This window comes from Hoplias malabaricus, chromosome 7 (genome assembly GCF_029633855.1).
Source record: "Hoplias malabaricus isolate fHopMal1 chromosome 7, fHopMal1.hap1, whole genome shotgun sequence".
NCBI lineage: Eukaryota > Metazoa > Chordata > Actinopteri > Characiformes > Erythrinidae > Hoplias > Hoplias malabaricus.
In genome coordinates, this window is record NC_089806.1 from 40,655,912 (window position 1) to 40,682,547 (window position 26,636).

A 26,636-nucleotide genomic window follows, 5' to 3' on the forward strand; every position below is an offset into this window, starting at 1 on the left:
TTGATCATCAATCTGATTCTGCATGTGTGTGAAGGTTCAGGTCAATGATCACACCTGTTTTATCTCTTTGGTCGCCTCGATCGCCCTTCTCTCCTTTGGGTCCTCGCTCTCCTCTCTGGCCTGAAAGACACAAAGGGGACACAGGTTGAAGTAAGTTCTTCTCACTTAGAAAAGAACAGAGCAAATGCAGATGATGTGAAGATGAGCTGAATCTGAGGATATGGAAAGCGATTCAATCATTCATTTTGTCATTCATTCATTCATTCATTCATTCATCTTCTGTAACTGCTTCATCCTAACCAGGGACACATCAGGGGGCCAAGGCAGGAGCACAGCGTGGACAGAATACCAGTCAATCACAGAGAGTCCCACTCTCATAAACTCCTCAGAAACAGTGACCTGAGGCGAAAACTGAGCTCAGAAATCCATAATCTTCAAGTATTTAACCTCTGGAAGGTCATTAATCTAACTGTCTACAGGAAATATTTAATATTTTTGCTCCTGGGCTCCCCCTAAAGTTGAAGAATGTATTTCATCTTTACAGCACTGTCCTGAAATCAAGGGGGATGGTTTCCTAACCTTCTCCAGAAGTTACATAGAGCTGTTTCTGCAGTGCTTATCCCAAAGTACCAACAACAGAGGTGCTATTCTCCCTATTACAGCTGATGATGTTGAAGCTGTAACTATATGATAAAAACACTACCTAGTGTTGCTGTCATAATGAAACACTCTACTGTAAACTGAATGAACAGCTAAAATAGTTTCAGTCCTGAACTCCATGCCGTATATCTATTAAACCTTATGAAAAATATATCAAATCTCAATAGCGAGACTAGCCTAGCTCAGTGAGACTAGCCCTAGGCAAAGACATGTCTCAGTGTCTCTGTGTTCCTGGGAAGGAACATCCAGTCCACTGTTCCAAACCTGTATTATAAAGTCCCCTGTGCCTGGACGGGTCAGCCAAACACATGCTGCAGATTACATAAGCAGACTAGGATAATGCTAATGCTAATATTACTGCCTTTATATTACAACCGTGATACTCCAGAGCTGTCTGTGGTCTCTATGTCTCAACCAAAAGTGGGCTCGGGTGGCAAAAGCAGGAAACCAGAATTAGAAATAAGCCCTACCCTGCTGTCTGTGGTTTGCAATGGCCAGAAATGGAGAGACTAGGGTGGGTGGTTGGGGTGGAGCCGAGTATGAAAATAGTATCAGCAATATGGATTTGTTTGGATGAAATAAGATAAGGATTAAATAAACACAATAAAATGCCACGGTTTATAGTTGCAGAACTACATCTGGTGCCCAGATAGAAAAAAAAAAAGTATATTATATTTTTCAAATAGACCTTTATTTTGAAAAGTGTAAAAACTGAAATTTCTCATCTGTGAATTTAATAATAACATCCCACATCCCACACACATCCTACATTCTCAGTTTTTGCCTGGTCTGATTATTGACATTACCACACCAGAATAAGCTCTGGCTGTTTGAGTTTCACACCCCAGGATCAAACCCGTGGTCCCAGTTTAGTGCTTGGAAACCAAAGCATCTAAAATAAAACCTTGTCTTTGCTGCTTCTACAAATGTCCTCCTTCATGGGTGAGAGCTGGCGAGTGAGTGGTCTCGCAAACAAGTCGTCTGCCTATGGTCATGGCATCTGCTGTGGTTTTTGCTAAACCTCAGGCAGTGTGTCTGTAGGGGGAATCAGTTTTTAAAATACGCTACAACAAAAACACACCCGCAGGAAACAAACTGGAATGTGACAGCAAATACAGAAGGATACATCTCACTAACCTCAAAAAACCCCACAGACCATTCTCAAATGTGGTTTGAATACGCTAAAACATCAGGGCACAATGCGTGGCCTTTGGGTTTTGGGTTTCCATGATGTGACATTAATCAGTAGGTCCATTCATTTGTGCAGTTCTCTCCCTACGGCAAATCTAAACGTCTTTCCCTATGTTGGCTCGAGTTAAGGCATTATAAATAGCTTGAGAAATGAGGTGTGCCCAAACTTTTGATGGGCAATGTACATCTGGGACTTCCTCCAGTGTTCTGCTTTCTGTCTTTGTACAGTTTATTCCCAGCTGTAATTAAACCCTGGGAGCTGTAATCCTCTGATACTCCTGGTCTTGATTATCTGGATCAGGTGTGTGAGAATGGAGTCGGAGCTGAAATAAACTTGGCAGGAAAACACAGCCTGAGGGTGATACGATTCAAGGACTGGGGTTTTTTTATTTTTTTTTATTCCTGATTATGAAAAATGATTTTAAAATGATTATTAAGGCCCCTGTGTCTAATTTCTTAACATGATAGGCTGGCAGAAGACAACAAGTTAGCTTCCTATAAGAGTTTGTCAATCGATATTAAATGATGTAACAGTTGCGTTCTGAGTTATAAATAAAACTAAAATAACTTATAAATAAATTATAAATAAGGCCTATTCAGATTTGTCAGTCCACCTTAAACAAGACAGCAGTTATCTGTTTGCTTCTACTACCCTTTGTATCCTCTGAACTGCTAGAACTTGCATGTAGTTACAGTCCAAACCTCTCACTGAATAATCTCGGATTCGCTTATACGGTTTCTGTCAAAAGTGTCTTGGATAATGTCAGAAACCACATTAGCATTCTGAATTTATTTAGCGACAGACTTGGATAGTAACGGAATAAAGGTTCCAGCACAAACTTCCAGTTTTACACAGAAGAAAAAAGTGACTTTTGTATTGTTTAAGGTGGAATGACAAACTCAAATAAGCCTTTGATAAATCAATTTTATTCATAACTGTATGTCCTACAGTGTCAAGATCGACAAAATCAAATTTACCCGAGCTTACATTCAAGGGATTCACACTCTTTGAGGCAAGTGTGTTAGCAGGCAGCTATAAGCTTTAGTTTCCTGTTAGCTACATTAGCCTCATAGCTTCAGTGCAAAAAACTAAATACACCCAATATCTGGAGTAAGGAAAACATTCTATAAACTCTAATCCAAACCATCAATCTGAAGAAACTAGGAACAAGAAACAACTCCTGACCACTTAAAATCGTGTATACTTTAGGGTCTGGGGATAGCTGAGTGAGCCAAGACATTTTTGTGCTTAGATTTGAAGTGAATTTAACACCAAAGTATGCTACATTTGAGCGGTCAAGTTCAGTTTGTTCATGTTTGTTCATGAGGTACAGAACAAGGTCAGGTTAAATCAGGTCAGGGTGTACCCTCTTAATTCCCCCCCACAATAAAGAGAAATCTTAGCTCGTGAAACCAAAGAGCAAAGTCATTTTAACGTGCTGTAAGAAATCTAGTTTTGCACGGAAGGTCCCAGGCTGTTCTTCTGCGCAGGATGGGATTGTTTTGGTTTAGATTAACATTTAGAGCGCTAAAAGCTGGTCCTGCTCAAGTCAACCACAAACACTCTGGAAAATGAGGCAATGGGTGTTGGGTAATGAAAGTTAGAAGTGCTAAAATCTAATGTCTGTTTTTCACTGTAATTTTGCAAAACAAGTTCCTTTCAGAAGTTCAAAAGTACATTTGGTTGTTTTGTTAAAAAGATTTGTGCAAAAGGGAAAAAAAAAAAACATTTTACTAGCCTTTTTTTGAAGGGCGGTATGTGGCGGTACATTTATTGAATTCTTATTTTCATCTTTAAACTGTGCTGTATACAAACACACCCACACAGTAAAATATACCAATGGCCCTAAAAGACTAAATGACAACGACAATAAAGTATCTCAACTAAGCAAAGCCCACATAACCACAGAGAATGAATGGAGGAGGAGAGACGGAAGGAGAAAGACAATACTGACGAGTGACCTCAAGTCATAATGATCTTAGTCCTATAGTTAATTACTGATTCCTAGTGATATAACATTTAGGAAACTTACCATATTCATAGGGGACACCTCTTATTGCTTTTTGCCCTCATTGCTCACCAGCAGCTCAACACAAAGGCTCAATTCCCATGGTAACCAGTACAAACCTCCAGTCCTAAATAATAAACTACTACAGGTGTAAGCAGGCTAAAAGTGAAGTTTCATAATGTCACTCTCCAAGGAAAAACATGTATCTCCTTTATTTATGGACATTTCGTTTACTACACAATTTGAACACAGCAGCGGTCCTTCACATTGTGTGACAGTTTCATGATGAATGAAAATAGAAAAGCTCCAAAATGTTTTGTAAAAAAATCTTCTAGCATTGACTTCCATTGAATGTTTTTATTTTCCTGGACATGATATTAGTGGATCTATTCATAACTTTCATGCCATGAAACGTTTGTGTGTGTGTGTGTGTGTGTGTGTGTGTGTGTGGTGTGTGTGTAAAACCTACCTTTAGGTCCTTGTGGGCCAATATCTCCTTTCATTCCACTTTGGCCATCAATACCTCCAGGTCCAGTAAGCCCTCGAGGACCCTGGATGCCTCTATCTCCTGGTAAACCTGACAGGACACACACGCACACACACACACACACACACACACACACACACACACACACACACACACAATTTATTAACGTGTACCAGGAAATGTGGCTGCAATTTACACAAATGAAACATCCATCCTTATCAAACCAGTGAGGAGTACAGCATGTTCTCTCTCTCTCTCTCTCTCTCTCTCTCTCTGAGTGTGTATGTGTGTGTGTGTGTGTGTGTGTGTGTGCATATAGACTCTGTTGTGATTAAGGCCAGAGCACATAGAGACCATCTATCACCAACAGACAACACAACAGATAACAGTTCATGAGACATAAAATGTGTGTGTGTGTGTGTTTGAGTGTGTGTGTGTGTGTGTGTGATGTGACCCTAGCAGCATGTGTTCGGTATTACGACTGTTCTGTTTTACTTTCCGGCATTATCCTATTTTCTCATGTCTAAATGATTATATATTGCATGCACTTGAATATATTTTTAAATGAATGAAATGTTTTTTTTAGTGTTGTACTCAACTTAAATGCTATTTATTTTGTATCAGTGATTATTTCACTGTTTTCTCAAAGCACAGCCACCTTTGTGAAGAGATGTCAGTTGATTGGCCCCTCCACTTTCTTCCCTCATTGCTCACTAGCAGATCAATGCAGAGGTGTATGTGTATGTGAAAGGCGTTATACCTCTTAAACCTGTCAGGCCGGGTAGTCCAGCAGGCCCTAGAGGCCCTATATCACCCTTCTCACCCTTCGGTCCTGGGGGGCCTGAAAAAGAGGACAAACTCAACATAAGGCCTAGTGGAGTCGGAGTAGTTTATCTGAGAAGGTGCTTTACTTCAAGAGATTACTGTGATTTTAACCCAGGATGAATCTGCAATATCCGTAGTATTATATTTAATACTGCAGTAATTAGATGGTGATTTTTCTTTATGACAAGTTATAATTACATGCAGCCTTTGTGGAAACACATGCAATTGGCATACATCACCTTTACATAATCTCAAGTCCATTAAAACAAAGCCAAAATATGTTGACCATGATAGAATTAGTGTGTCTTTTCAGAATGTAATTCACTGGGTACCTAACTAAATTACTATATTAAATGATAAAGCACACTGAAAAACTGACCCAGGGCACCCTGTGGCATTACCTAACTTTATAATTAAATATATATATATATATATAATTATATTAACTCCTATATATAAGACCTGACTTCTAATAAATTTAGAGGTCAGCATTTTTGTGTTGTTTAGCTATGTTTGTATTTTTCAAACTCAAAACTGAGTAGTAAACAGATGCACGTTGAAAAGTCTGTCCCTAAACCTTCTAAACTCTAAAGAAACCAAAGGGAAAATTGGGTCAGCAGTACATTAACACAAAAACTAAACTTCTAACTGGAAACACTGCCTTGTGAAATCATGCTGGATGTAGTTGAAGGCTGTTGAAATTCCTGCGACTCATAACAAAGCTCCCCCTGAAGCCAGAGCTGCGCCACAGAGGTTTATACAAACTTCACATCAACGGAAAACTCCAAAGGCCCATCACTACAGTAAATTCACCAAAGTTGTCTTTATGCAATAACAAGGCTCCTCCTCATAGCTATGGGTCTGGATCTCGGATCCTGCCGTGAAAGCCCCCTCTCGCACGCCAAGGTACCATCCCTGTAGCTGGACTATGTTTTGTTTCTCTTGGCTTGAAGTGGCTAGTGCGGCTCGTTTTGTTGAGCTGAACTCACAACAATGAAGAGCACATTTACTTAGTGAAACAAACAAAGGAAAGATGAGAAAGTCCTTGATTGTCCACAGTCTTTTTCTTCTTCTCTAAATCATAGATCAGGCTTTAACTTAGAAGATGGGGCATGCTCACCTACTTTTCTTAACCCTCTGGCCAAAATTTGCTGACACCTCGTTCAACATCTGTTTATTAACACATTGTTTGTCTCCCTTTGCTACAGTAACAGCTTCTACTCTTCAAACAAGGCTTTACTTTAGATCAGAGGTCTTCAAATTCTGGTTGAAGCTAAACTTGCCCAGAATGTTTTGTTTTGTGACAATTTCCATTGCAACATCAAAAACCATTGTAAACGAGTGTAAACCAAAAAAATCTACACAATGCTTAAAATTGTGTAATACATTGTTACAAAATATGTTTCATATCGTGGCTCTGCAATGAAAAACATGCATCTTCTTTTTGTCAATTTGTTTACCACATCAGTAGAACACAGCACAGTCCTTTCCTGTAAATTTCACAATGAATGGACCAATAGAAATGCTCCTAAATAATTTTACACTCACTTCCACTGAAAGTCAAAACTGCTATTTTTGAGATGCATGCTTTTCTTTGGTCAGTAACGATACACATTTTACACTATGCTGAGGATAGAAACATTGAAAAAAAATATATAATTCTATGTTCAGCACTTGTGATCACTCACTGAAATCTTTGCCTTTTTTCATTGATAATGCAGTGTAATGAGTCTGTAGCAAATTTAACGTGAAAATCAGCAAAGAAATCTGTGCAGTGGAATGTTGTTTGTGTTTGTTTGAGAGGGCGAACGTGTTCTGGTTGAAAACTCTGCCCCTACTTGCCCCCTCTTCCCCCTGTACTCTGAGTGTTTACATGTGTGACATAGGTGCTACGCACTTCCAAGGTCAGTGGAAATGGGCAAGGGCAAGTGAAAATCAGAACTGGAACACAGCTCAGGGTTGAGAAGTAGGGTAAACCAGTCACGTACATCACGTACATTAGCAGCTATAGTGTCATACCAGCTGGACATTTTAAAATCCTGGCCTGGAACCTGGATCCAAAGTCCAGGTTTGAAGACCTCTGCCTTAGATATTGGACCACTGCTGTGAGGATGTGTAAGGGAGCTTTAGTAAGGTAAGAAACTGATGTTATAAGTTCTGAATCGCAAACACCATGCCAACTCAGCCCAGATGTATTGGATGGAGCTCTACAAACGAGTGCTGAGGCATTTCATACCCCTCTAGGCCACACTTGGCTTTGAGAACAGTGATTTTAACTTTATAGCACCCATCCACTTTGGAACCAAACAACACCCTTGCTCCTGAATGTCCAGCATCTGATGAAAGCACTGAGAGAGACAGAGAGAGAGAGTGGTGGACAGGACCTCTGGGGTTAATGAATGACTCTCCCTCCAACCTCTGGCCAGTCACTGCTAGGTGGGTTCTAAGTGAATGATCCCTTTGTTAATGATTTGAGAGCAGGTTTGTGGATATTCTCATTATGGATGAGTCTAGGAATAAGGGCAATGGACACTTGTCAGTGAATAACGACAACTTCAGTGGCCACTGGGGATAATAACTTTCCCATATAGAGCGGTAGCTGAGATGGAATGTGGGTCTTTGAATGGTGGATGTCCACCTGGGCTTCACTTGGCTGGAAATCTGTATTTAACCCTGGTTTCTCTCCAGCAGGGAGTGTCTGTGAAGAGCTTTGTGTGGGATACTTGCCCAAAATGGAAATCCCTATGATATCAAGCCAGCTGGCAGGGGAAAGGTGGAGGGGATGTGGATTAGTGCAAAGGGTATATTTTGGATACAGGTCAATTTGGAGGTCTTACTCTTGACTCCAGTCTTCTTGTAAAAGAAAGTACTAATTTACAGTGTCATTTCCTTATGAATGATATTACACCCTTGTCATTCTCTTTGATGCAAACTTTTAAGGTGGACCTGCAAACTGCAAAATGCCCAGCTGCAGGATGCAATTAATGCTGAATAATTTGTTGAAGGAACTAATCTAGCCCAATTTTCTCATGGTCTTCTGCAACAGGACATCTTGAACCTGGATGAACGCAGTTGCCTGAACCCAGGCTTCTACTGTTGGTCATGCTGGACATATTGACTGGGCCCAAATCTTCCTTCATCTGGGCGTGGGAGCCTGACATGTGGGCCAGCAGGACCTGGGAGAGTGATTGTACATGCGAGGAATGAAGAAAACTGAACTGAAGCTGAACGAAGGGAATTCCAAGTTTTCTGCAGAATCCCACATCCGTTTGTATACACTGCCATCAAATTAACAAAAAAGAAGAAGTCAAATATGGATGCCAAACATGTTGCTGCTGATTGACGACATCTGGGCTATGTTGAACATTGTGTACATGTTCCTTAAACATCAATACAAACTGATGCATGAGACAAGAAATGCTAGAAATGATGCAAGAAATGTGAATCTTCAAGCCATGCGTCCTTAAAGCTGATTGTCAAGCTGAAGGTACACACCTTGTGAGGGTCTCTCACCTGAAGAAAAGCAGATGATGAAGGCCAGAAATTTGGCTCCGTTCCCCAGTTTGGGGGCCACAGGAAATGTCCTCTTTATTTGCTCAACAAACACGAAGTAAGGTCCAACCTATAATGGACCAGGCACCAAAGTGCTGCTGGCAGGACCACAGAGTGTGTGCACAAACACATCCCTCTGGATGCTATTACTACTAATCAAGAACTTCCATGATTACATATTTCCATTCTTTGGCTCTCCAAAATACCCACAGGTTTCATGGGTTTCATAGAAAGCTGTTTTTTGGGGGCTAAAGATAATTAGAAATAAATTTTCCTGGATGCAGTTTCCATCCATTGCCAGGCCTAAGGGTAGGGTGCCATACGAGTCCGAGGTAAAGGTCATTGAGGCGGGTTGCCAATGAGCGTTAGACCGCAAAATTGTGCAGGTCCACTGGCAACCCTCCCCTCCCATTGTAATCATGTACAAATGTACAGAAGTCTGGAAGTAATGATGGAGCAGATGCCTTCAGTATGAAATGCCTTCGAGAAAGATCCAGCAGGAATGGTTCCAGCCTCTTTCCGAAGGCAGTTGGGATTGGGGCTGGGACATGGTTTCTGCTTATTTAGCTATAACTTTGCACACAGCTCACCAGCCAAAGTGACCTCACCCTTAACACAAGACAGTGGAAGGGGGATTCAGGTCAAGAACAGACTGTTTTAGGATCAAAATTTAATGGACAAAACAGTTCCGTTGAGCATACTGACTTCAAACGCTGAAAACTGATCATGGTTCACTGTGAAGTCCAAAGGGTGTGTTAAGTAATTTGCATAATTGCATCCTCTCGGAAATTTGAGGAACACAATTTACCTATTAATTTAATCAGTGATTCATTTGATTACAATTTAGTTTGTTTTATGGATATCTTTACTGTCTATTTTCCAAACTGACATGCATGTTCGGTTAGAAACACTAGCATTTAGCCCATTTCTGGATGGAAATTGCCTCCTATTTAGGGTCTTTTATGTTGTCGTCAACAGGATGTTTTTCCGTTTTCCACTTAGCACTGGAAAATAAGCCACTCAACTCAGTGCTGGAAAATAAGCTGTGGTTGTAGAGAAAGAAAGTGTCTTTGACTCGTCCAGAGTTCAGACCTCAACATTACGGAATGTGCTTGAGATTAGCAGAAAATTACAAACTTTGAAACTGAACTTTGGTGATGAGGGGAACAAATCCCCACAATCAAACCCCTATAAGATCTCAAAAATGAAATATACAATAAAAATGGGTGCCCCAGAAATTTCTAATATTTCTACAGTGAAATTGATGATGTTTGGTAGTTTTAAAGGTCACTATCTTATATGATTGGGTGATGCAAGTAATGCTTGACAGTATCTCCACCTATTCACAGCGCCAATTGGTTCTCCAAGCCGGAGACACACATTTGGGGTTAAGGTTGATTTTCCATGCTGGGTGGGCGTCACCCATTACCTTGTGCCTCCATGAAGGGTGAACTATATTTTGTACAGTGTGTATTTTGTACACTGTACAAATCATGTGAGTGCTTTTTATTAAATTTTGTTTGAATCCAGACCTCAAAATTAACCTCTTCAAAAAATTCAAGCTGCAACTTCAAGTTTATGTTGTTTTTCTTTTTTCACTTTAAAGTTTTCAAAGTGTTTTGGCCAGGATTGACCACACCTTTGCATACAACTCTATAAGTGACCATCATCTGGGCACTCAAATGGTTTTTCCAAATAAATTATAGTAAACAAAACGGTTCTACAGAGAGACATGGACACCCAAAAACAATTTGAAAGCATTAGGCCCTGAGGTTCCAGAGGTCCCTTTCTCAGCAGAATCTGTGTATCCTATTGACCCCTATGATCTGTGTTTATACTTACCCTGAATGATGCTGAGGTTCTTGAGGGCCATGGAGTGCTCCCAGTCCTTGAGTCTCAGGTCCTCTGTGATGACGTTGAGGATCTCGATCTCATTCCTCATCTGCTCCTCTAGGTGGACCTGCAGGACCTTCATGCTCTTGGTGTCTTGCGTCACATTGCCTAGCTGCAGTTGCAGCTGCTCCATCTCCAGCTGCTGCAGGGTACTGTCACTGCTGAGTGTGTTGTTGACGGTACCCACAGTCCAGCGCACCTCATCCAGGTGTTGCTGCAGCAGTTCTACATTGCCCACGGTCTCCTTCAGCAGGGTGTTCTGGCTGTGAATGGACATGACCGCCCCAGCTAGGGCTGTCTGCAGGTTGCTGCTGTTGCTCCTGCTGGACATGCTGACCATGCCCAGGTCCTCTTCCATCTGGGACATGGAGCCAGACACATGCTCAGCATGGGCCTGCAGGTCTCGGATATCCCGCTCCAGGCCTTGCATCAGATGCCCTGAAGGTAGACAGATATGGGCTTAGAGTTATGTTATTGTCTGCATCCATTTTAGCAATTCGACTTATGATTTAGGAACATGGAAAACGGCCCATTATTTGAGGTCTAGTTCAAAAATAGAAAAAGGAAAACAGGAAACTAATTGTCTGATTTTTGTGTTGAAACAGGATACGACTCCAATTCTGCATTTGAAATCAGAAAAGTAAATGACAAGGAGTTAAAAACAGGACAATGCTCCATTCTTGGTTTTGTGAGGCTGTTGTCAGAGTGACTCAAACCACTGCACACATTCTTCACTAGATCAGTGGCACAGTTCTGGGTTGAAGACTGTTTTACAGAATTATCTACCACTGTGTCTCATGATTATGGGGAAGAAATGGGATTTAACTTCATGAGAGTGAGGAAATTTTAGTCTAAAATGGCTTTAGTCAACTGTTTCCAACTCTAAACAGAAAACCTCTTTCTTCCTTACAGTCATGGCACATGGTGCAGATATTACTGTCAAATGTCCAAAATTCTGAGTGTGGTTCCACAACTCTGTTTACAGTGAGAGTGGTGAATGAACTCAAAATGTAAACGGAGCTTGAGAAGAGGAGTCGACTCCCAAAAATCTATTCTTTGAGTGTCTAGGAGTCAGGATAATCCACACTAGATCAAAAATTCAGAGTCAGATCTCTTGGAGTCTCAGTTTGCACGCACATTCTACACAAAACTTTAACATAAAATAAAATTAAGACAGAACTTGACATCATTTAAATGTGCATCACATGATCTGAAACAGACAGAAACAGTGGATTAACCATGACTCTTCTTTTCATGTCTCTGGCCCTGGTTAAAACAGACAGCAGCTCTGTGAACTGTGAAAACAGTGTAAAAACAACAAAAAGTGAACTCTCCACTAGCCGCCTGTCAACATTCCCAGGAAACTGTTTTTATATCCTTGGAATGTACTTTTCATCAGATAAAGAGTTGTTTTCCCAATTTCCATTTCAACATGAATATTCATCATTTCCTGTTTTCCTTTTTATTGTTTTTAAAACCTGGGAAAAGAGTCTTTTCCCATTTGAAAACAAGAATCAAATGGCCAAAAAACGTAGGCAAACCATCTACATAGTCTCCATTTAGGCTTAAAATAGGTGTTGGAACATTGCTGTCTGATTGCATTCAGCCCCAAAACATTACTGATGTTACTTATTGATCACAAACACCACCCGAAGATGGTGTTCCATCACTCCAGGTCCAGTGCTCCACCAGACCCCTCTAGCCCACATTGGGCATTGGGGATGGTGACCTTAGGGCCGGTCATGTGTGGTTTATCCGGAGAATCCCAATCTATATCTATGTTCCAAAACCAATGAGAACAATGGGGGCACCTTAAGTAGAAAGTGTGTCCCCATTCTTTTGGGCACATGGTATGGGATGTAGGTCATACCCAGTTGTTGCAGCTGTTCGCTGTGGTTGTGGAAGAGGCTCTCCAGCTTCCAGATGTTCTCCAGCAGGTCACTCTGGGAGGGCAGCTGACCCAAGGTTTCCTGCAGGGCTTCGGAGCGGTCACCAAGCCGGGTCACGTTCTCCAGAAGAGCCTCCTGCTTCTCTGAAGAAACCTGAGTCCTGGACACTGAGACAGAGAGAGAGAGAGAGAGAGAGTTTGAAAACTCAAAAGTTTGAGTACATCAATCAAAGACTCTCAAGACTTCAGTCGTAAAGATTTAATGTTCACGTGCAGCAACATGACTGTTCTTTATGAGCAGCAATCAAGCTCAGCATTAAAACCATTCCACCAACGTCCAGAACCATGCCTCGTAGGGAGTGGACAGGTGATTTATGGAAATCAGAGGGAACTAGGACTCCACCTCTCCGTACCAGAAAGTGAAGGCCATCAGGATTTACGCTCTGTTGGCCCGGGGTTGCCGAGGAACGAATGGCCGGGATACGTTTCGTAACTTAATACCCGCTCTGCTGAGGTGATGTAATACTCGCTCGCCCTGTGGAGACTCCACTGTCAAAAACTGCTGCGCTTTCTCACACACAGAGAGACAGGAGAGCAGGGGATAGATCTCTCTCTCTCTCTCTCTCTCTCTCTTTCTATCTCTGTCTCATTCCTTCTATCTCTCTTTACATGTCTCTCTATCATTCTCTCTTTACATCTGTCTCTCCCTCCCTCTTTCTTTTTTTAAATCTGTCTTTACATCTCTCTCTCTCTCTCTGCCTCCTTTCTATTTCTATTTACATCTCTCTCTCTCTCTCTCTCTCTGCCTCCTTTCTATTTCTATTTACATCTCTCTCTCTCTCTCTCTCTCTCTCTCTCTCTCTCTCTGCCTCCTTTCTATTTCTATTTACATCTCTCTCTCTCTCTCTCTCTGCCTCCTTTCTATTTCTATTTACATCTCTCTCTCTCTCTCTCTCTCTCTCTCTCTCTGCCTCCTTTCTATTTCTATTTACATCTCTCTCTCTCTCTCTGCCTCCTTTCTATTTCTATTTACATCTCTCTCTCTCTCTCTCTCTCTCTCTCTCTGCCTCCTTTCTATTTCTATTTACATCTCTCTCTCTCTCTCTGCCTCCTTTCTATTTCTATTTACGTCTCTCTCTCTCTCTCTCTCTCTCTGCCTCCTTTCTATTTCTATTTACATCTCTCTCTCTCTCTCTCTCTGCCTCCTTTCTATTTCTATTTACATCTCTCTCTCTCTCTCTCTGCCTCCTTTCTATTTCTATTTACATCTCTCTTTCTCTCTCTGCCTCCTTTCTATTTCTATTTACATCTCTCTCTCTTTATACCTTTCTCTCTTCTCAGTCTCTCCTCTTTCCTTCTATCCCTTAGTCTCTCTTTACATCTCACTCTCTCTCCTTCCCTCTTTTCATCTCTCTCTCTTTACATATGTCTCTCTCTGCCTCCCTCTTTTTATCTATCTTTACATCTATCTCCCTCTCTTTATATCTGTCTCTCTTCTCACTCTCTCCTTTTTTCCTTCTCTCCCTTAGTCTCTCTTTCTCTCTCTCTATCTTTTTGTATCTCTTTTTACTCTTCACTCTTCTGCTTTCTCTCTCTCTCTCTCTCTCTCTGAGTGGGCTCATTATGCTTGGAGTAGAACACTAAGTGCCCACTTTAGTTTTTTTAAACTAACGGAGACCTGCCATTGTCCAGGATGGGAGTCCTAGAAGAGTCCAGTCCACATGAGAATACAGCAGAAGTCAACGTCTAAAAACCAAAGTGAAGTGGGCTTGTGGTATTCATGACCAGGGCATCTCCAGCAGCATCTAGACTTATTACACTAGCACTTATTAATCAGGCGGAAAGGGTTAACACAGCTTTACTGTGGACACTGGAGCCAAGAGCACAAGCCCCTCTGTTCCCACCGGAGTAAATTAAAGTGGGAAAGCTCCTTGGATCAGGAACTCTAGAACTTCTCCTGGAACTCTGCTCTGAAGCAAACGCCAATCTCTCTCTCCCTCGGTGACCAATCACAGACTCCCCTGAGACATGCACGGCATGCTGGGAAAGTCTCACTGTAAGTATGGTTCCCATACGACAACACACACCCAAAACGTGCAAGCTTCAAAATGTAAAGCAGATGTTCCATCGGTTCCTCAGAAGTGATGTCACTGCGTCACTCGCCGGGAGGAGCAGGCTGTTTTCGTCTTGTGTTAAAGCCTTGGGTTCGACAGAAGTGTAATTTAAAGGTACAATCTATAACTTCTTGCTGAATAAGGAATTGGGGTTAAAGGTACGCTCCCTAAATTTTCTTTACACTAGATTTTTTAATATTGCTGTGATGATTTGATGGCAGTCATGAGAGCATCAGCAGTGTCAGGTCCTGATGCTGGTCGATTAGCTCTGGATTTCAAACCACACTCCAACAATAATTACTGCATTGTGCTCCATATCCCTCCCTCCAGCCCACACTTGGCATCACTGACACTGTTTACCATAGAGAGAGAGAGAGAGAGAGAGAGAGAGAGAGAGAGAGAGAGAGAGAGAGAGAGAGAGAGAGAGAGGAGAGTGAGAGAGAGAAAGAGTGAGTGCAAGAGAGAGACAGAGAGAGCATGAGAGAGAGGGAGAGAGGGAGAGAGAGAGAGAGGAGAGTGAGAGAGAGAGAGGAGAGTGAGAGAGAGAAAGAGTGAGTGCAAGAGAGAGTGAGTGAGAGACTGAGAGCATGAGAGAGAGGGAGAGAGTGAGATTTAGAGAGAGAGAGTGTGAGAGAGAGAGCACAAGCGAGAGAGAGAGAGAGAGAATGAGAGAGTGAGAGAGAGAAAGAGTGAGTGTGAGAGAGAGAGACAGAGAGAGCATGAGAGAGAGGGAGAGAGTGAGATTTAGAGAGAGTGTGTGAGAGAGAGAGAGCAAGCGAGAGAGAGAGAGAGCTAGAAAGAGAAAGAGAGCATGAGAGTGAGAGAGTGAGAGAGAGAGAGCGTGAGAGAGTGAGAGAGAATGAGAGAGTGAGAGGGAGAGAGGGAGATTTAGAGAGAGAGACAGACAGACAGAGAGAGAAAGAGAGAGAGAGGGAGAGAGAGAGAGGGAGAGAGAGAGAGATAGAGAGAGAGACTTAGAAAGATAGATAGATAGATAGATAGAGAGAGAGAGAGAGAGAGAGAGAGAGAGAGAGAGAGAGAGAGACTTAGAAAGATAGATAGATAGATAGATAGAGAGAGAGAGAGAGAGAGAGAGAGAGAGAGAGAGAGAGTGAGAGAGAGACTTAGAAAGATAGATAGATAGATAGATAGATAGATAGATAGAGAGAGAGAGAGAGAGAGAGAGAGAGAGAGAGAGAGAGAGAGAGAGAGAGAGAGAGAGAAAGTGTCCTCTCCTGCAGGGCTCTGGTTAATGAAGTACACATGCTCTGTGTATGAGGGGAAAACACAGGCCTGCTGTGACTCATTTGTTCTTCTCCAGGGCCAGGTCTCTCTCTCTTTCTCTCTCCGTCTCTCTCTTTCTCAGGTTACCATCTCCCTACAGCAATGTTGGAACGCTTGGATTATTTTTAAAGATACACAACACACCTGCAGACCTTCATTACAAGCTTGATGATTAGTTATAGTCCCCCCAACCCCACACACACACAATCTCTCTCTCTCTCTCTCTCTCTCTCTCTCTCTCTCTCCATTGTGGATTGTTGACAAACACACAAAGGTGTGGAGCGTGAATGAATGAATGTCCAGTTCTTTGGTGACCCCTTGACCTTTCCTCACTATCGCACCTCTGAGGTTCATCTGCTGCTTTCCTTTTTAAACCGACGGCCCACTTTGTGAATGAAGGACTTGGTGAGAAACGTGGACCATAATATTTACACTCAAACAGCTGTGCCATCTTCAGAGAGGAAGGGGATAGCGTCCACCGCTCCGTCCAAGAGCATCGTTTGTCATGCATTCCTCAGCTGTCCGTAACGGTTCGCCTTTGTGTGAGTAAAGCACTACAGGCTCCAGTGTGTTAATCCTCAGCCAGAGCAGTTCTGTACAGGGCTCTCGACAACTGCTCTGCGTCCAGTGTGTATTTGTTTGGGATCTTTGGCTGGATATGGCCCCAGTTTTATAGACGTAAACCCAAAGTAATATTTAACGGTCCGTTCAATTGTCCACCATTAAACTACTGGCAGTGAACGGTGCTGAACTGCTGATGTGATTCTGAACACAGAGACATTCACTGGCATGAAAACAGCCCGTGAGGTCAGCTGCGAGGTCTGGAAAGAACAGAGGTAAAATGATCCCACTGTTGTCTCTCACTGTACTCATCTCTCTGCACATCCCTAAGCAACACACTTTTATTGGACCTGATAGATTTACCCGTGTCCAATACAACATGGGTCCAACGCAACCACAGCACAAGATGTTTGGACAGGAGCTCACAAGGGGATGAGAGAGGACAGGAACAGCTTGAGAGAGAGAGAGAGAGAAAGAGAGAGAGCAATTATGTGAACAGCACTGACCCATAGAAAGGTGCATTCTGATGCACTACACATGAGACAAAGGTCACTTTATCTAATGGCAAATGTGGCCTTGAAGGGTGTAAATCCACCCTCCACTGGGTTAAGGGCAGTTCCATCCACAATGATGCATCAGAGTATTCTACTGCAAGCGTGTAGAGCGCCATTCATTCGTTCATTATCTGTAACCCTTATCCAGTTCAGGGTCGCGGTGGGTCCAGAGCCTACCTGGAATTATTGGGCGCAAGGCGGGAATACACCCTGGAGGGCACAGGGCAACACAGACACACACACATTCACACCTACAAATACTTTTGAGTCACCAATCCACCTACCACCGTGTGTTTTTGGACTGTGGGAGGAAACCGGAGCACCCGGAGGAAACCCAAGCTGACACAGGGAGAACACAGCAACTCCTCACAGACAGTCACCCGGAGGAAACCCACGCTGACACAGGGAGAACACACCACACTCCTCACAGACAGTCACCCGGAGGAAACCCACGCAGACACAGGGAGAACACACCAACTCCTCACAGACAGTCACCCGGAGGAAACCCACGCTGACACAGGGAGAACACACCACACTCCTCACAGACAGTCACCCAGAGGAAACCCACGCAGACACAGGGAGAACACACCAACTCCTCACAGACAGTCACCCGGAGGAAACCCACGCTGACACAGGGAGAACACACCACACTCCTCACAGACAGTCACCCAGAGGAAACCCACGCAGACACAGAGAGAACACACCACACTCCTCACAGACAGTCACCCGGAGGAAACCCACGCTGACACAGGGAGAACACACCAACTCCTCACAGACAGTCACCCGGAGGAAACCCACGCTGACACAGGGAGAACACACCACACTCCTCACAGACAGTCACTCAGAGGAAACCCACACAGACACAGGGAGAACACACCACACTCCTCACAGACAGTCACCCGGAGGAAACCCACGCTGACACAGGGAGAACACACCACACTCCTCACAGACAGTCACCCGGAGGAAACCCACGCTGACACAGGGAGAACACACCAACTCCTCACAGACAGTCACCCGGAGGAAACCCACGCTGACACGGGGAGAACACACCAACTCCTCACAGACAGTCACCCGGAGGAAACCCACGCTGACACGGGGAGAACACACCAACTCCTCACAGACAGTCACCCGGAGTGGGAATTGAACCCACAGCCTCCAGGCTTGGAGCTGTGTGACTGCGACACTATCTGCTGCACTACCGTTCCGCCCGTGTTGAGCTCTAATGACATTATATTAGCCTCTAAAGCTAAAGTGGTTGGCTTGATGAGTTTTTTAGATTTCACTCTCCTAGTTTGGCAGCATCATGTGATTGGAGGAGGCCTAGTTGTTGAAATTGGCAGAAACGATATTGCGAGAGCAAAGAGAAAGAAAACCTAGTTCACAAAATGGCAAATTAATTATGAAAAAAAGGCTAAAATATCACTAGGATTACACATAAACTCTTTGGTCAGTTCCAGCTGCCTTTCAGCTCCGACTCTCCTGGCTCTGCCTCCAGAGTCCAGGCTATACCCAGAGTGTCTTTCAACGGGACTTCCTCTCGTACCTCATTATTAGCGCAGAAATAAACAAAGCCCCTTGCTAATGCGCTTTACGCCAGTCGTCTGTCTTTCTTTGAGAACTGGAGAACTCATTGATTCTCTTTTCCTCCTGAATTCTAACAAGAAGCAGATTTACGGATGATGTTACACCTGAGGAAGACATTACACACCCTTCCCTCATCCTCCATCCCTCCTTCTTTGCTTCTCTCATCTGTTCTTGGCCTGGTTATTAATTCTAGTGGCTGTAAACACAGGGATTGGTTACAAAGACCCTGCTGGACAGTCTCGGAGAGCGGATTATAAATCAGGACGGCTTTCGTTACTCAGGAGTAGGTCTGAAATTTTGGCTTCCAGTAGCTCGAGGACATTCTCCAGTCAGGTACAGTGTAAAAGAGAAGAGGTTTGTAACTGGACCTGGACTATACTGGGACTATACTGTGTCCACACACAGAAGGCTTAAGTTAGCTTCTAACGTGCTGCTTTTATAGTGTGGCTGGGTCTGGTGCAAAGTTATATCTAACTATAAACAGGTTTATAACATTCTCCCACTCCGTTGTCAATTTATGGTCATTGCTGTGTAATATTGAATATGACAATTGTAATTTTATATAAAAAACACACCTAAAAATGAATTACTAATGCACTACTTTCACGAATGCTAACATTTAAATCGTCAAAACCAAAACTTACACATACTTTTGGATACAATATTATCCCCAAGGACAGAATAAATCCATCACATGCTTCTGCTGCGCCTTTTTCCTGATGGAGCTCATAACGAATGCAGAGATCAATACATTTTTCTCAATGTCTTATTTTAAAAGACTTAACTTTTTTTTTAAAAAAGTTTGAATAAAATGACAATTGTCATTTTTAATTCTACACAAAACAACAATAAAATAACATAGGAGCAGGAGAATGTTTGAATTACAATTATATGTTACACACACAAAATAATAATATTAATAATAATAATAATAATAAATAAATAAATACAAATATTGCAGTTAGCTTCAGCAGCTTTGGTTACTGATCCAGTTCTGTTCTTATTTTCAAATAATAAAATACAAATATATTTTAAATAAAATACATTCAAATGTATTAAACCCCTACATTTTTGATCTATTAAAAAAGAACTGCTATATTTATCAATCAATTCCTTTCAGAAACATCCTTCAGGTTTGCACAGAGGTGTACTGTCCACACATCACCTGAAGAGGGGGCAATACTGGGATTCGGTGTAAAGCTTTTGAGTCAACCACATAAACAAACACTTGCACACATACCCACACATTCATATGTGCCATGTTTTAGTGCTGACTGCCACTGCTAGCTTTCACTAATCAAAAACACTGCTGTCTTTACAGCCTGGCATCAGCGAGGGAAAATACACAGGTACACACAGTCTCTCACTTCAAACAGCTTTATTTGAGCCTTACTTCTGTCAAAATGACAGTTACAAGCTGGCTAGCGTGCCCCAGTCTGAATAACAGGAGGATGTTTGGGCTAAGCCTAGCGCAATCATAGCGGCTTTTGTGGTATTTCAGCCTTCAAAACCTACTACATGGAAGCCTTGCATTTCTTTTACTCGATTGTGAGTTTAGTAACTCTGTATGTACCCAGACATTTCTGTAATGTGTTAGCGTACTTGTCCTTACATCATTGGACGTGCTTGGACATGGCATTACTTTTCCATCATGTATATATTCTGTAAATATAGTGTTACATTGCACCATATCCGTTTCCCAACTCAGCTCTGCAGTGAATGCAGCGCCATCCAGTAGCTTTGGGATGAGCTGGAGTGCTGTTCATGATCCAGAGCCATTCACCCAACATCAGTGTCGTCAAATCCTCACAGGCCATTAAACCTTGCCCTGGACAAAGAAAGAGTTTCCAGTCCAACACAAGGAATATGATGCTGAGGTGTAACCACAGTGTTTACAGCAATGAAATAGAAATGAAAGGGCTAGTTAACCCATTTTAAATAAGGCTCTGCTGTCCTTCAGTGACTTTTCAACATTGTGCAGGAAATAGGAAAACTCCCCAATCCTGTATTGTACAGCTGTGCAATTGACACTGGAAGAGATTGGAAGAGATTTAAAAACCTCAGCAGATACTACTGTGTCTGATCCACATGCACCAGCACAAGACACACTAATGGTGCACACTGAGTGGTACCTACAGTACTCGACTCTAATCAGCATTATTTGCAGTTTGGTACCTGGTTTGTTTTCCACTACCACGGATGTTCCCTAAAATTCAAAACACTGGAAACCACAACAACCACAGCAGTAACATTAAGTATTGTTCACTCATGGTGTATATGTGTATTATTCTTTTTCAGACAGATCAGCAGAGTTTGTTCCTTCCTTGTTGCAGCTGGATTCTTTCATCAGCCACCAATCCAAGGAGCGTTTGAATCTCTTCAAAAGATCACAGCATAATTTTACAAGTTGCCGTCGTGAGTCGGACAAAAACAAATGATATCTCCGCTGTAGCTGGAGATTTTACAGATGGTGAGTGTGTGCTGGACGTCAGAAAAGCTGAGTATAATAGTGCTAGGACCATGCAGTGGAAAAATGGCATAACACACCTCCTGAGGGGATCCTGTGGGGGGTGTCAGGATCATTAAAATACAGCGATAAGGGGATTAATCTAAACCATTAAATAAGGCAAAAATGTTACTCTTGGAATGACTGGAAAACTGGAACATTTGTAAAACTCCAATCTCTCCAACATCTACAGTATGCTTTTATTTCCTTAACTGCTGTATGAGACAGGCATAAATGACCATGTTGGACACAATAGACAATATAATAAATGATAGTAAATGATGCCTCATTGTGGTGTGTTTGTGCTGTTGGCTTTGGAATGCATTCTTGTGGTTATCTTCCCTTCCTTCTGAGGCCTCATCCCTGATTTGTTTTTCCCAATACAACATCCCAGACATCATAAACTCTCAACACTCTGCCTCTCAAACTGGAGCTGGACCTCCCCACCACCTGGGAAGCAAGACTGATTTCACACAAATTGAGACAACATGGCTGTGGTCTAGCTTTCATTGGCCTGGTCGTTGTGTCAAAACACACGGCCCACAAGTTACAGTGCGGTCCGGGCCAAGATGGGGATAATCTGAGCTTGGGTAAATCTGCCAGGCTGCTGAGAGGAATTAGCTGCGAATTTTGGCTTCAGTTTGTCAAGAAGGAGCTCGGGTCATTATTATTATTGCTGGTGGAAGTACGTCACTGATGCAGGGTTGGGATGGCAACCCCAAACTTCTCTGCCCCAAACAGAGGGCTGTTTACCTCCAGGACATCTGGTTGTACAGTTGAGCAAGTCTGGGAAGAGTTGCCGAAATGTCGCGGTGCCATTTGAGACAGGATAGACCTGGTATCCGGGTCTAAATGAGTGTTTTTGATCTTCCTTCTTGATGGCGGACCCCAGGAAAGAGTGGTCTTTACTTCAGACACATGCAAAAGAGCTTTTGGGGTCTGTCGGCTTGGGGACAAAGGCTTTTTTCATTTCCTCTTTCCTGACCAACCTTTCAGACTAATGCCTAGGATTGACTGCCTAATTGTCCTTATGGCTGGAGGTGGACAGGATGCTTGATCCTGGAGTTGCTTAGCAATATTTGGACAATGCCAGCATCTTGGCCAGCATAACTTTAAGGTGGTAATTTATGACCATGCCCAAACATACACAGCTGAGCCCTGAAATGCATGGTTGGGATCTGGTCCTTTGACCCTACTTCAGGTAGGGATTGGTTACCAAGACTACACCAAGATACGATTGGCTGCAAGGCCAAAGCCCAGCCACATGATCAAGGATAAGAAGCCACATACAGGAATAGAGAGACACCTGCTAGTCCACTTGGGACAACTGAAATACCTCAGCTTCATGGTGTTGGTGTAATTAGAGGATTCGGTTACACTACGCCATTCATTCTACTCATTCTCTGGTTCCCCCCTCTCCGTCTGTGTGATATACGCAGACCTGCTGTTAAACTATTTCCTGCAACAGATATTATGCTAAATCATGTCACTTCTATTCTCCAGAAGTGTCCGTCAGGGAAAGGAGTGAGGATATAGCAGGTAAGTCTTGAGTAACAACTGGAAATGATTGGAAATGACAGGAGAAGATGGCCAAAGGGGCCTGGGAAACTGCTTTTACACACAACTCAGGCACAGCCGTGGCGCTGATGTCTGCGGCTTGTTGTCTAGACAATAAAAAAAGGGTTCTGTGTCAGGGTATATTTACACAGGGACTAGACACTCCTGCGGAGAGTCATTCTTAAGACTTCTCCACGGCCATCGATTTGACGCCTGACTTGATGAAAAACTGTTTAATTTACCATTCAAATATTTTGTGAAAAACTGCTAAACTCTTTTTCAGACCAGCTGCTCAAACTGTGAATACTTTCAGTTGAGAGTTGAGGTTTTTGGATTTCAGGCCAGGACATGTATACAACAAGAGCAGTACTCCTCCTGTCATTTTATATTTTCTCTTTAATATCTTCACTGTCCAAAGAAAATATGTATCTCTGAAGAAGTAATTTTATAAGAGCAGGATAATACCTTCTTAACTTTCAATGGAAGTCTATGTAAAAACATTTTATTCCAAGCAATTTTGGAGCGTTTCTATTGGTTCTTTCCACCACTGTGTTCAAATGACATAGTAGAAATCCACAAAAATTGGAAGCATATTAAATAACCAAAGGTGAAAGTGTCTCTACACTTGTCTGTGTGTCTCTTCCTACCAGGGTGTTAGCTCATCTTCTAGGCTTTACTCTTTTAACAATAAAACAGAGAAAACATTCTTAATCTCAGTTTTTTTCGATTAAAACCGACTTTAGCTTTGGCCTCCTGCAGAGAGTCAAAGACCCAGTCGCTGCTCTGGGAGAAAAAGAGGTTGCCCCCTGGAATCTGACTTTTGAAACTTGACTTCTTCCCCCTGAATCCAGCCATTCATTTGGGAAGAAATGCATTTGGAAGGAGGTTCGAGGGGCAGAGTCAACAAGGCAAGGCTTCCGCTCTTGTGAGCACTTGACTTCAGACGGCTTTAGCCTCGAGGAAGAATACGGACCGAGAACAAGGATTTGACTCATCACTTGACTTTGATTTCTGATGTCTGTGATCATGCAAGGTTTCTACCATCATTTCACCAGTTGGATTATGTCTTTCCACAGTGCACACCAATAATACACTCACTATCAGATGTCAGTGGTTTGTCTGATTATTCAGTTTATCATAAAGCAGCAGACTCCAGTTTATTAGATGGTATTTAAGCTCTTATACAGAGACCTGAATTTTAGCTTCGAAGCATGCCTCCCCTTACTCTTTGATCTCTAAGTCTATATCTGCGCACATGGAAGCAGACCTGGATAAAACGGTAAAATATACATGGATAAAGATATCAGTTTTTGAAGTTTGCAGCCATATAATCAATCAACATTAACCAGTAAAGAAACTCAGTTTTGTAAGAAGTTAGATTTTATTTGTTATATTTATGTGGTGGGTTTATTGCGCAGTTGCTAAGCAAGTTTGAAAGGCTTTATTGTCATTTCAGCTATATACATATACACAGTGGATTGAAACTACATTCCTCCAGGACCAGGGTCCCACAGAGACCAGGAGTTCAAATTACACAGTGTACACAGTGAGGACAATAATAATTTCAAACTGACATTGTATACAGGAATTAATAGGTAGCGTATTGTAACTCGGTGTAAACTGTATGTAAAGTAAGGTCTGTGTGTGTGTGTATGTGTTTGCAACCTGGTCTAATGGTGATTTCATACATATTTTACTGCAAGACCATTTTCAGAATTTATACAATGAGTTAATATAATTAATATTCATAAAATATGAATAAATATACTAAATATACTATACTAAATATACTAAACAATAAATATACTAAATATATTTGTGTGTTCAAAAGAATGTCTGGCAACCCGGCATGAAAACACTAAGCTTAACCCTCATAATAACTCTACCCCTAAACCCATAGCTCTAACTGTATATTTAATTGTAAACCCAACATTCGAACCCCAGATTCGACACAGAAAATATTTGTGCTTGTTTTGTGTTTTCGCTAACACTTAGCCCTAATTCTAACTGTGGCCCTAAACTTAACCGTAAACCTAACCAGTATGTGATTGTAAAATTGCTTTTAAACCTGTTGAACAAATCATTGTAGGGTGTTCAGAATGCAAAATAAATCTTTATTCCTCACCACCCAAAAAGCTAGCGTATGGCTAATGGCCACCGAGGTCAGCCCCAATTAGCACTGGGATGTTAATTACCTTTAACTCTGTGTCCCTCAATGTGTCGTTGACTTCTGGCTGCGCTTTTTTTCTTAACGGCTCCCACTGTGTTCTGAGAGCAGCCCTGGGCTAATGAGGTCTGGACAATGGAGGCTTGATGGGGTACAAACACTCATTAGAACGGCTTTTCCCCAGCTCAGAGCACACAGCCAAGGGGGGCCAGCTCCAGGTTCCAGCCTGGTTTCCCAGCAACCACTGTTTGGAGACGCACTCTAGACTGGCTTTGGGGCCCTCTCTTCAGACACTCTAACCCCAGTGAATGTGTACGCAACAAAGTGAGACATTGCTTTGGCAGACTGACTTTTCTCTAAGGATGGGATTGACTTTTCTACTGTCTGTAGGTCTCAAAGTAGCTCCGGAAAGCTCTCGGTCCAAGCCATCAATGCTGATGTGGTGTGTTAGTGTGTGTTGCCCTGGTACAAGTGGATCAGACACATCAGTGCTGCTAGAGTTTCTCAAAACTGCTCACTGTCCAATCTAGTTGTGGTTGGTCCTCCTCTAGTTCCTCATCAATGATCACTGGCTATTGCCCACTATTTATTTCCAGTCAGCAGTGACCGTGAGGGGTTTAAAAACTCCGGTAGGCATTGCTGTGTCTGATCCACTCGTACCAGCACAACAAACGTCAGTGTCACTGCAGCGCTGAGGGGGTCCTGTGGGCTTCCTGAGCAATAAAGAACAGGGCGAAAGGGGGCTAACGAAATATGCACTGCAACAGATGTTCCAATGTCTGTAATTGTTGAGCTATAAATTGCTCCTGTATGGTCAGTGAAGCAGATGAAATAGACGGTAGTTTCATCCTGGTTTCACTGTGTAAAGCCATCCTCAGGGCATATGGGTGTTAGCACTGAGAGCTGGCCCACAATCAGCTTCATCAGATTGATCAGATTGCGGTTCTGCTGGCTTGCAGCGTGGTTCTGGGAAACAAACCCCCCTTCTCCACTTCATCAGCCCCATGGACACACACATTCAAAGCCCTGACATCTGTGGGAGTGCTGGAGTAACTCTGGGTTTGAGCAGAGCCTGCGATCAGAGACAGTTTTTCTGGGAAAAGAACAATTCGAAGACCCGGGTGAAGTCTGTGTTACGGGAACACTACTCCCACCGGTCTGGCCAAACTGTGCTGAAAACGCATCAGCGCTCTGCTACTCCCTTAGTGTTTTACTCTTCAGGGACTCTCAAAGTGGTCTTTATGAGCAGTATCCACTAGAGTCTGCGATATTAGGGATACACACCGAGAACTTTGTGTCTAGATCAGGGGTGGCCACAATTTTTTAGCATGAGAGCTACGTTTTCTAAGGGACAGGGGAAAAAAAATCTACCTCTAAAGAATAAAAACGTCAGTGATGTGTATTGATATCAGAATACTGCAAGTAAAACGGCTGAAAAAAAAAAATAATAAAAATAAATAAATAATAACATAATCACACAAACCTGGGAGAACTCCAACTCCCAGAATTCCTCCAGGGCTAACGTGTTCCCTGACAGCTCACCGTCCAATCAGAGAACTCTTTCACCTGTGTCTTAGCCTTTATAAGCTGTTTGTTTTTAATCTCTCGATGTGTACTGAGTGGTCTTCGTTGTTTGTTTTCCTGTGTACAGACTTGTCTCAGACTTTGGCTCATTCTACTGTTTTCCTCTGGTTTTCTTGTGGTTTTCCTTGGACTGTTTACTCATCGCTGCTCTGTGAATTCCCTAAACAATAAAGCCTTGTTTTGGTTGCTTATAATCTACAGCATTAAGGCCTATTCACAC

General features: G+C 42.6%; 1 protein-coding gene across 1 annotated transcript in view; it reads right to left on the minus strand.

Moving 5' to 3' along the window:
* The window catches only part of scara5 (scavenger receptor class A, member 5 (putative)), a 68,312-nt gene that overhangs the window by 21,067 nt on the left and 20,609 nt on the right, over window positions 1-26,636 (minus strand). Inside the window, exons 4-8 of the mRNA XM_066677799.1 lie at window positions 12,488-12,673; window positions 10,567-11,055; window positions 5,108-5,188; window positions 4,330-4,437; window positions 55-120 (exon numbers count right to left, since the gene is read on the minus strand). Coding sequence (XP_066533896.1) covers window positions 55-120; window positions 4,330-4,437; window positions 5,108-5,188; window positions 10,567-11,055; window positions 12,488-12,673 — 930 coding nt within the window. The remainder of the gene's footprint in view (window positions 1-54; window positions 121-4,329; window positions 4,438-5,107; window positions 5,189-10,566; window positions 11,056-12,487; window positions 12,674-26,636) is intronic.